General features: G+C 39.4%; 1 protein-coding gene across 1 annotated transcript in view; it reads left to right on the top strand.

Annotated features, from left to right (window-relative positions):
• Positions 1-11,527, top strand: part of LOC106589985 (calpain-2 catalytic subunit) — a 32,134-nt gene extending 20,607 nt beyond the window's left edge. Inside the window, exons 10-21 of the mRNA XM_045710388.1 lie at positions 88-257; positions 906-917; positions 1,652-1,863; positions 2,490-2,526; positions 2,656-2,721; positions 2,926-2,983; positions 5,097-5,161; positions 5,249-5,317; positions 5,476-5,554; positions 10,056-10,172; positions 10,337-10,395; positions 11,420-11,527. Coding sequence (XP_045566344.1) covers positions 88-257; positions 906-917; positions 1,652-1,863; positions 2,490-2,526; positions 2,656-2,721; positions 2,926-2,983; positions 5,097-5,161; positions 5,249-5,317; positions 5,476-5,554; positions 10,056-10,172; positions 10,337-10,395; positions 11,420-11,443 — 968 coding nt within the window. The 3' untranslated portion in view covers positions 11,444-11,527. The remainder of the gene's footprint in view (positions 1-87; positions 258-905; positions 918-1,651; positions 1,864-2,489; positions 2,527-2,655; positions 2,722-2,925; positions 2,984-5,096; positions 5,162-5,248; positions 5,318-5,475; positions 5,555-10,055; positions 10,173-10,336; positions 10,396-11,419) is intronic.
• Positions 11,528-11,756: the final 229 nt, after the last annotated feature.

An 11,756-nucleotide genomic window follows, 5' to 3' on the forward strand; every position in this document is an offset into this window, starting at 1 on the left:
ATTCACAGATTTTTTTTGTGATCTGTATATTTCCCCAAACAACATACATACAACTAATAGCTGGACCCCTGCTGCTTCGCTCCCCAGATTCATTCTGGCAGAACCCCCAGTTTCTGATCAAGCTGGATGAAGAGGATGATGATCCTGACGATGATGAGGCTGGCTGTACCTTCCTCGTTGGACTGATCCAGAAGAACAGACGCAGGATGAGGAAGACCGGAGAGGACATGCAGACCATTGGATTCTCCATCTATGAGGTTAAGTATGTTTGGGATTAAAAGTCTGGAGTTACCGAAACATTTTAGATCAACCACAGTCATCACCTGCATAAAGTTACGTTCCATTTGCTTATTGTAACACACACAGACTAATAGGCTAGCTAGCGTGCCCGGTCTGTAACACGCTAACAGGCTAGCTAGCATGCCCGGTCTGTAACACACTAACAGGCTAGCATGCCCGGTCTCACTAACAGGCTAGCTAGCATGCCCGGTCTCACTAACAGGCTAGCTAGCGTGCCCGGTCTGTAACACACTAACAGGCTAGCTAGCGTGCCCGGTCTGTAACACACTAACAGGCTAGCTAGCGTGCCCGGTCTGTAACACACTAACAGGCTAGCTAGCGTGCCCGGTCTGTAACACGCTAACAGGCTAGCTAGCGTGCCCGGTCTGTAACACGCTAACAGGCTAGCTAGCGTGCCCGGTCTGTAACACGCTAACAGGCTAGCTAGCGTGCCCGGTCTGTAACACGCTAACAGGCTAGCTAGCGTGCCCGGTCTGTAACACGCTAACAGACTAGCTAGCGTGCCCGGTCTCACTAACAGGCTAGCTAGCATGCCCGGTCTGTAACACACTAACAGGCTAGCTAGCGTGCCCGGTCTAAACTCTTTGTTCTCCTTTTCTCCACAGGTGCCAGAGGAGGTATGTGTGAAAGGGGGGCGGGTCTTTTTGTGATCGGTAACCATGGAAATGGGGTATTACAGGGGCAACCGGTTCTGCTCCATCAGCATTTAAAGCTTATTATGGGATAGGTAGTCATTAACCCTGCATTAACTTTTCCACTGGCCCAGGGATATAATCACTAAGTCTGAATGAATGTTAGAACCCAGAACAGTATATAGTTAGAATCACTGACGTGTGTTGTACTGAAGGTCTGAGATGAGACGGAGTCACTGGTCTCACCACCACCACCACCACCACCTGTGTTTCAGAAGAAAGTTCTTTATTTCTGGCCATTTTGAGCCTGTAATCGAACCCACAAATGCTGATGCTCCAGATAATCAACTAGTCTAAAGAAGGCCAGTTTTATTGCTTCTTTAATCAGTACAACAGTGTTTCAGCTGTGCTAACATAATTACAAAATGGTTTTCTAATGATCAATTAGCCTTTTTAAAATGATAAACTTGGATTAGCTGACACAACGTGCCATTGGAACACAGGAGTGATGGTAATGGGCCTCTGTACGCCTATGTAGATATTCCATAAAAACTACAATAGTCATTTACAACATTAACAATATCTACACTGTATTTCTGATCAATTTGATGTTATTTTAATGGACCAAAAATGTGCTTTTCTTAAAAAAAACAAGGACATTTCTAAGTGACCCCAAACGGTAGAATGTGTAAATATATAAAACGTGTGTTTTGTTCCAGTACTCAGGCCAGAGACAGGTCCACCTGAACAAGAACTTCTTCCTGCGTAACGCGTCAGCAGCTCGCTCCGAGACCTTTATTAACCTGAGGGAGGTGTGCAACCGCTTTTGTCTTCCCCCCGGAGAATACCTCATCATCCCGTCCACGTTCCAACCTAACAACAATGGAGACTTCTGTGTCAGGGTGTTCTCTGAGAAACAGGCAGAGTTCCAGTAGGTTCTATTCCGTTCTATTCTGCTCTCTTCTATTCTACTCTGTTCTATTTCATTTGATTCTACTCTGTTCTATTCTACTCTGTTCTGTTCTATTCCATTTGATTCTACTCTGTTCTATTCTACTCTGTTCTATTCTACTCTGTTCTATTTCATTTGATTCTACTCTGTTCTATTCTACTCTGTTCTGTTCTATTCCATTTGATTCTACTCTGTTCTATTCTACTCTGTTCTATTCTACTCTGTTCTATTTCATTTGATTCTACTCTGTTCTATTCTACTCTGTTCTGTTCCATTTGATTCTACTCTGTTCTATTCTACTCTGTTCTATTCTACTCTGTTCTATTTCATTTGATTCTACTCTGTTCTATTCTACTCTGTTCTGTTCTATTCCATTTGATTCTACTCTGTTCTATTCTACTCTGTTCTATTCTACTCTGTTCTGTTCTATTCCATTTGATTCTACTCTGTTCTGTTCTATTCCATTTGATTCTACTCTGTTCTGTTCTATTCCATTTGATTCTACTCTGTTCTATTCCACTCTGTTCTATTCTACTCTGATCTATTCTATTCCATTTGATTCTACTCTGTTCTATTCTGTTTTAACTACTCTCCTTTTCTACCAGAGATCTTGATGATTCTGTGGAGTCCCACGTTGAGGAGGTAAAAATCATATGATGGGTTGTGGTTATTGGTATATTAATTATTGGTAATCTTTGGTAGTCTGGAATCAAACTGTAATGCAGATCGATGTTCCATAAGTACCACTTATATCTTATGTCCCTTCTGCAGATCGTGGTGGAGAAGGGTGATATCGATGAAAGGTTTAGGAATCTATTTGGACAGCTAGCTGGACACGTGAGTATTGTGTTATAGAAATATGTATATTTCTAGATTTCTTACCGTTTTTATTGCCAGTGCTCGAAAGTAATATTTACAGTGTATCCATTACACATTAACTTACAGATTTTAGTACAGACCAAACTTCAATTCAACAACAATCACAAAGGCTGGTCTTGGCAATAGTTACCAACCTGTATCTCCGTTTATCTGCCCATGTAGGACTGTGAGATCTCTGCATTTGAACTGCGGAGGATTCTGAACAAAGTTGTGACCAAGCGTAAGACATTATTCCTTTTCTTTTGTATTGCAAACTGCTGTGTTCATGTCTGTTGGAGCTGGAATACCTTTCAAACTGCTGTGTTCATGTCTGTTCTAGAGGTCGACCGATTATGATTTTTCAACGCCGATACCGATTAATCGGCCGATTTCATTTTTTTTTTTTTCTCTCTTTTTTTTTCTTCTTTTTTCTTCATTTTTTTTGTCTTTTTTATTACATTTTTTATATATATATATAAATGTATATTACAACAATACTGAATGAACACTTATTTTAACTTAATATAATACATCAATCAAATCAATTTAGCCTCAAATAAATAATGAAACATGTTCAATTTGGTTTAAGTAATGCAAAAACAAAGTGTTGGAGAAGAAAGTAAAAGTGCAATATGTGCCATGTAAAAAACCTAACGTTTAAGTTCCTTGCTCAGAACATGGGAACATCTGAAAGCTGGTGGTTCCTTTTAACATGAGTCTTAAATATTCCCAGGTAAGAAGTTTTAGGTTGTAGTTATTATAGGAATTATAGGACTATTTCTCTCTATTCCATTTTGTATTTCATATACCTTTGACTATTGGATGTTCTTATAGGCATTTTAGTATTGCCAGTGTAACAGTATAGCTTCCGTCCCTCTCCTCGCTCCTACCTGGGCTTGAACCAGGAACACATCAACAACAGCCACCCTCGAAGCAGCGTTACACATTGCTCCACAAAAGCCGCGGCTCTTGCAGAGCAAGGGGAACAACTACTCCAAGTCTCAGAGCGAGTGACGTTTGAAACACTATTAGCGCGCACCCCGCTAACTAGCTAGCCATTTTACATCAGTTACACCAGCCTAATCTCGGGAGTTGATAGGCTTGAAGTCATAAACAGAGCTGTGCTTGAAGCATTGCAAAGAGATGCTGGCAAACGCATGAAAGTGCTGTTTGAATGAATGCTTACGAGCCTGCTGCTGCCTTCCACCGCTCAGTCAGACTGCTCTATCAAATATCAAATCATAGACTTAATTATAACATAACACACAGAAATACGAGCCTTTGGTCATTAATATGGTCAAATCTGGAAACTATCATTTCGAAAATAAAATGTTTATTCTTTCAGTGAAATACGGATCCGTTTCTGTATTTTATCTAACGTGTGTCATCCATAAGTCTAAATATTGTTGTTACATTGCACAACCTTCAATGTTATGTCATAATTATGTAAAATTCTGGCAAATTAGTTCGCAACGAGCCAGGCGGCCCAAACTGTTGCTTATACCCTGACTCTGCGTGCAATGAACGCAAGAGAAGTGACACAATTTCCCAAGTTTTATATTGCCTGCTAACATTAATTTATTTTAACTAAATATGCAGGTTTAAAAATATATACTTTTGTGTATTGATTTTAAGAAAGGCGTTGATGTTTATGGTTCGGTACATTCGTGCAACGATTATGCTTTTTTTTCCGCAAATGCGCTTTTGTTAAATCATCCCCCGTTTGGCGAAGTCGGCTGTCTTTGTTAGGAAGAAATAGTCTTCACAGTTCGCAACGAGCCAGGCAGCCCAAACTGCTGCATATACCCTGACTCTGCTTGCACAGAACGCAAGAGAAGTGACACAATTTCCCTAGTTAAAAGAAATTCATGTTAGCAGGCAATATTAACTAAATATGCAGGTTTATATACTTGTGTATTGATTTTAAGAAAGGCACTTTTTTTTCGCGAAAGCGCTTGTTAAATCACCCGTTTGGCGAAGTAGGCTGTGATTCGATGATAAATTAACAGGCACCGCATCGATTATATGCAACGCAGGACAAGCTAGTTAACCTAGTAATATCATCAGCCATGTGTAGTTAACTAGTGATTAAGATTGATTGATTGTTTTTATAAGATAAGTTTAATGCTAGCTAGCACCTTACCTTGGCTCCTTGCTGCACTCGCATAACAGGTAGTCAAGCCTGCCACGCAGTCTCCTCGTGGAGTGCAATGTAATCGGCCATGATCATCGGTGTCCAAAAATGCCGATTACCGATTTTTGTTATGAAAACTTGAAATCGGCCTTAATTAAATCGGTCGACCTCTAGTCTGTTGTTGCTGGAATACCTTTCATGCACTATGGTGTGTCTCCAGGTGATGACATCATTACCGATGGCTTCAGCTTGGTGACGTGTCGTAACATGGTCAACCTGTTGGACGTATCCTTTCACTCCGAGATCTCTTTTCAGATGGGTTCTGTTGTGATACCTGGCTTTTTTATCTACCTTGACTCCTACCTCTCACAGAAAGATGGAAGTGGCATGTTGGGTCTGGTGGAGTTTAAGATCCTGTGGATTAAGATTGAGAAATATCTGGTGCGTTAAACTTCTAACAGCTCACTTTTAAGTTTCTTCATATTGTAGAAAACAGATTCACAAATCTGAAGTGCTCACCAGCAACCTCGTGTGGTTTATGGGACTGTCTTATGTGATGTTCTCTCTCCCTCCTCCGTTTTCCTGTCTCTCTCTCTCAGGACTTGTACAGGGAGAAGGATGTGGATAACTCTGGTCAAATGAGCTCAGCTGAGATGCGTATCGCTGTGAAAGATGCTGGTGAGTAAACGATAACGCTATAACAGAGGTATAGTTACTACTGTTAACTAGTACTGTAGTAGAGGTCGGCCGATTATGGTTTTTCAACGCCGATACCGATTATTGGAGGCCCTAACAAGCCGATACCGATTAATCGGCCGAATTTTTTTATTATTATTTTTATTTATTTTTTTATTATTTTTAATTTTTTTTTATATATATATTTTTTCTTTATTTTTTATTATTATTATAATTTTTTTGTTATTATATATATTTTTTTGTAATAATGACAATTACAACAATACTGAATGAACACTTATTTTAACTTAATATAATACATCAATAAAATCAATTTAGCCTCAAATAAATAATGAAACATGTTCAATTTGGTTTAAATAATGCAAAAACAAAGTGTTGGAGAAGAAAGTAAAAGTGCAATATGTGCCATGTAAGAAAGCTAACGTTTAAGTTCCTTGCTCAGAACATGAGAACATCTGAAAGCTGGTGGTTCCTTTTAACATGAGTCTTCAATATTCCCAGTTAAGAAGTTTTAGGTTGTAGTTATTATAGGAATTATTGGACTATTTCTCTCTATACGATTTGTATTTCGTATACCTTTGACTATTGGATGTTCTTATAGGCACTTTAGTATTGCCAGTGTAACAGTATAGCTTCCGTCCCTCTCCTCGCTCCTACCTGGGCTCGAACCAGGAACACATCGACAACAGCCACCCTCGAAGCAGCGTTACCCATGCAGAGCAAGGGGAAACAACTACTCCAAGTCTCAGAGCGAGTGACGTTTGAAACGCTATTAGCGTGCACCTGCTAACTAGCTAGCCATTTCATATCGGTTACACCAGCCTAATCTCGGGAGTTGACAGGCTTGAAGTCAAACAGCGCAATGCATTGCGAAGGGCTGCTAGCAAAACACACTAATCCCGGGAGTTGATAGGCTTGAAGGCATAAACAGCGTAATGCTTGAGGCACAGCGAAGAGCTGCTGGCAAATGCAGGAAAGTGCTGTTTTGAATGAATGCTTACGAGCCTGCTGCTGCCTACCACCGCTCAGTCAGACTGCTCTAACAAATATCAAATCATAGACTTAATTATAATATAATAACACACAGAAATACGAGCCTTAGGTCATTAATATGGTCGATAATCCGGAAACTATCATTTAGAAAACAAAACGTTTATTATATCAGTGCAATGGAATTATTTTAGCTAAATATGCAGGTTTAAAAATATATACTTGTGTATTGATTGTAAGAAAGGCATTGATGTTTATGGTTGGAGCAACGTGTACCTAAGCGATTATATGCAACGCAGGACAAGCTAGATATAAACTAGTAATATCATCAACCATGTGTAGTTAACTAGTGATTATGATTGATTGTTTTTTATAAGATAAGTTTTAATGCTAGCTAGCAACTTACCTTAGCTTCTTACTGCATTCGCGTAACAGGCAGGCTCCTCGTGGAGTGCAATGTAAAGCAGGTGGTTAGAGCGTTGGACTAGTTTAACCGTAAGGTTGCATTCCCAAGCTGACAAGGTGAAAATCTGTCGTTCTGCCCCTGAACAAGGCAGTTAACCCACCGTTCCTAGGGCATCATTGAAAATAAGAATTTGTTCTTAACTGACTTTCCTAGTTAAATAAAGGGGAAAAAGGAAGGGGGGGAAAAAAATCGGCTAAATCGACGTACAAAATTACCGATTTCCGATTGTTATGAAAACTTGAAATCGGCCAATCCGATGAATCGGTCGACCTCTATACTGTAGTGGTTATAATAGGTATAGTTACTACTGTTAACTAGTACTGTAGTGGTTATAATAGGTATAGTTACTACTGTTAACTAGTACTGTAGTGGTTATAATAGGTATAGTTACTACTGTTAACTAGTACTGTAGTGGTTATAATAGGTATAGTTACTACTGTTAACTAGTACTGTAGTGGCTATAATAGGTATAGTTACTACTGTTAACTAGTACTGTAGTGGCTATAATAGGTATAGTTACTACTGTTAACTAGTACTGTAGTGGTTATAATAGGTATAGTTACTACTGTTAACTAGTACTGTAGTGGTTATAATAGGTATAGTTACTACTGTTAACTAGTACTGTAGTGGTTATAATAGGTATAGTTACTACTGTTAACTAGTACTGTAGTGGTTATAATAGGTATAGTTACTACTGTTAACTAGTACTGTAGTGGTTATAATAGGTATAGTTACTACTGTTAACTAGTACTGTAGTGGTTATAATAGGTATAGTTACTACTGTTAACTAGTACTGTAGTGGTTATAATAGGTATAGTTACTACTGTTAACTAGTACTGTAGTGGTTATAATAGGTATAGTTACTACTGTTAACTAGTACTGTAGTGGTTATAATAGGTATAGTTACTACTGTTAACTAGTACTGTAGTGGTTATAATAGGTATAGTTACTACTGTTAACTAGTACTGTAGTGGTTATAATAGGTATAGTTACTACTGTTAACTAGTACTGTAGTGGTTATAATAGGTATAGTTACTACTGTTAACTAGTACTGTAGTGGTTATAATAGGTATAGTTACTACTGTTAACTAGTACTGTAGTGGTTATAATAGGTATAGTTACTACTGTTAACTAGTACTGTAGTGGTTATAATAGGTATAGTTACTACTGTTAACTAGTACTGTAGTGGTTATAATAGGTATAGTTACTACTGTTAACTAGTACTGTAGTGGCTATAATAGGTATAGTTACTACTGTTAACTAGTACTGTAGTGGCTATAATAGGTATAGTTACTACTGTTAACTAGTACTGTAGTGGTTATAATAGGTATAGTTACTACTGTTAACTAGTACTGTAGTGGTTATAATAGGTATAGTTACTACTGTTAACTAGTACTGTAGTGGTTATAATAGGTATAGTTACTACTGTTAACTAGTACTGTAGTGGTTATAATAGGTATAGTTACTACTGTTAACTAGTACTGTAGTGGTTATAATAGGTATAGTTACTACTGTTAACTAGTACTGTAGTGGTTATAATAGGTATAGTTACTACTGTTAACTAGTACTGTAGTGGTTATAATAGGTATAGTTACTACTGTTAACTAGTACTGTAGTGGTTATAATAGGTATAGTTACTACTGTTAACTAGTACTGTAGTGGTTATAATAGGTATAGTTACTACTGTTAACTAGTACTGTAGTGGTTATAATAGGTATAGTTACTACTGTTAACTAGTACTGTAGTGGTTATAATAGGTATAGTTACTACTGTTAACTAGTACTGTAGTGGTTATAATAGGTATAGTTACTACTGTTAACTAGTACTGTAGTGGTTATAATAGGTATAGTTACTACTGTTAACTAGTACTGTAGTGGTTATAATAGGTATAGTTACTACTGTTAACTAGTACTGTAGTGGTTATAATAGGTATAGTTACTACTGTTAACTAGTACTGTAGTGGTTATAATAGGTATAGTTACTACTGTTAACTAGTACTGTAGTGGTTATAATAGGTATAGTTACTACTGTTAACTAGTACTGTAGTGGTTATAATAGGTATAGTTACTACTGTTAACTAGTACTGTAGTGGTTATAATAGGTATAGTTACTACTGTTAACTAGTACTGTAGTGGTTATAATAGGTATAGTTACTACTGTTAACTAGTACTGTAGTGGTTATAATAGGTATAGTTACTACTGTTAACTAGTACTGTAGTGGTTATAATAGGTATAGTTACTACTGTTAACTAGTACTGTAGTGGCTATAATAGGTATAGTTACTACTGTTAACTAGTACTGTAGTGGTTATAATAGGTATAGTTACTACTGTTAACTAGTACTGTAGTGGTTATAATAGGTATAGTTACTACTGTTAACTAGTACTGTAGTGGCTATAATAGGTATAGTTACTACTGTTAACTAGTACTGTAGTGGTTATAATAGGTATAGTTACTACTGTTAACTAGTACTGTAGTGGTTATAATAGGTATAGTTACTACTGTTAACTAGTACTGTAGTGGTTATAATAGGTATAGTTACTACTGTTAACTAGTACTGTAGTGGTTATAATAGGTGTAGTTACTACTGTTAACTAGTACTGTAGTGGTTATAATAGGTATAGTTACTACTGTTAACTAGTACTGTAGTGGTTATAATAGGTATAGTTACTACTGTTAACTAGTACTGTAGTGGTTATAATAGGTATAGTTACTACTGTTAACTAGTACTGTAGTGGTTATAATAGGTATAGTTACTACTGTTAACTAGTACTGTAGTGGTTATAATAGGTATAGTTACTACTGTTAACTAGTACTGTAGTGGTTATAATAGGTATAGTTACTACTGTTAACTAGTACTGTAGTGGTTATAATAGGTATAGTTACTACTGTTAACTAGTACTGTAGTGGTTATAATAGGTATAGTTACTACTGTTAACTAGTACTGTAGTGGTTATAATAGGTATAGTTACTACTGTTAACTAGTACTGTAGATTTTTCTCTGCTCATTCTGTTTTTCCTCCTGTAGGTTTCTCTCTGAACAGTTCTCTACACCAGATCATCGTGGCCCGCTACAGTGAACCTGGACTGACTGTGGACTTTGACAACTTTGTGGGCTGCCTGATTCGCCTAGAGACATTGTTCAGTGAGTTACCTCTACACACACACACACACACACACACACACACACACACAGTGGTCTGGATAGAGACTGTTTAATACGTTTCCTCTTTCTACACAGAAACACAGTGTATATGACATCAGAAAGGTGCTGCGGTCTCTGATCTCTCTCTCTCGCTCTCTCCCCAGATACCTTCAAAACTCTGGACATGGATGACTCTGGAGAGGTGGAGCTGACCATGCTGGAGGTAAGGATACAGGGTGTGCCATACGTCTATAGTCTGTCTGACCATGCTGGAGGTAAGGATACAGGGTGTGCCATACGTCTATAGTCTGTCTGACCATGCTGGAGGTAAGGATACAGGGTGTGCCATACGTCTATAGTCTGTCTGACCATGCTGGAGGTAAGGATACAGGGTGTGCCATACGTCTATAGTCTGTCTGACCATGCTGGAGGTAAGGATACAGGGTGTGCCATACGTCTATAGTCTGTCTGACCATGCTGGAGGTAAGGATACAGGGTGTGCCATACGTCTATAGTCTGTCTGACCATGCTGGAGGTAAGGATACAGGGTGTGCCATACGTCTATAGTCTGTCTGACCATGCTGGAGGTAAGGATACAGGGTGTGCCATACGTCTATAGTCTGTCTGACCATGCTGGAGGTAAGGATACAGGGTGTGCCATACGTCTATAGTCTGTCTGACCATGCTGGAGGTAAGGATACAGGGTGTGCCATACGTCTATAGTCTGTCTGACCATGCTGGAGGTAAGGATACAGGGTGTGCCATACGTCTATAGTCTGTCTGACCATGCTGGAGGTAAGGAAGAGGCGTGTGCGGAGCACCCTACTTCCTATGACTACTTTCTGACCGACGGGGGTGGGACTGAACGGGGTGTGCGCACTGAGACGTCGATAGTCTGTCTGACGATGCGGGGGGGTTGTAAGGATACGGGGGGCGGACTGAGACGGGCGTACTGCCGGGGGCTGAGACGGGGCGGGGGACTGAGACGGGGGCGGGGACTGAGACGGGGGGTGGGGGGTTGTTGGGACTGAGACGGGGGGCGGGGGACTGAGACGGGGCGGGGAGACTGAGACGGGGGGGACTGAAACGGGGGGCGGGGAGCTGAGACGGGGGGGGACTGAGACGGGGGGGGGGGAGACTGAGACGGGGGGGGCGGGGAGACTGAGACGGGGGGGGCGGGGACTGAGACGGGGGGCGGGGAGACTGAGACCAACACTGACTGGTTTGTTCTCTTGTTTCGTCCACAGTGGCTGAATGTGTCTCTGCTCTAGAAGAAGGATTCTACGTGTTGAGGAAATTCTAATGAACATTCACATTCACACATTCACTTTGATAATAAAAACATATGTGATGTTTTCATTTCCAGTTTAATTTTGATCCGCAACAGCAAAACCCTGACATTTGGGAAGTTTTAAAGCTAATGGAAAACAGGTCTAGTTTGTGGACAAGACTTTAACGGTCCGTTGACGGTCTTGGGTTACATTTTGCATGTTAGTCATTTAGCAGACGCTCTTATCCACAGTGACTTACAGTAGTGAGTGCATTCATTTTCATACTTTATTTGTTTTGTACTGGTCCCCCGTG

This window comes from Salmo salar, chromosome ssa28 (genome assembly GCF_905237065.1).
Source record: "Salmo salar chromosome ssa28, Ssal_v3.1, whole genome shotgun sequence".
NCBI lineage: Eukaryota > Metazoa > Chordata > Actinopteri > Salmoniformes > Salmonidae > Salmo > Salmo salar.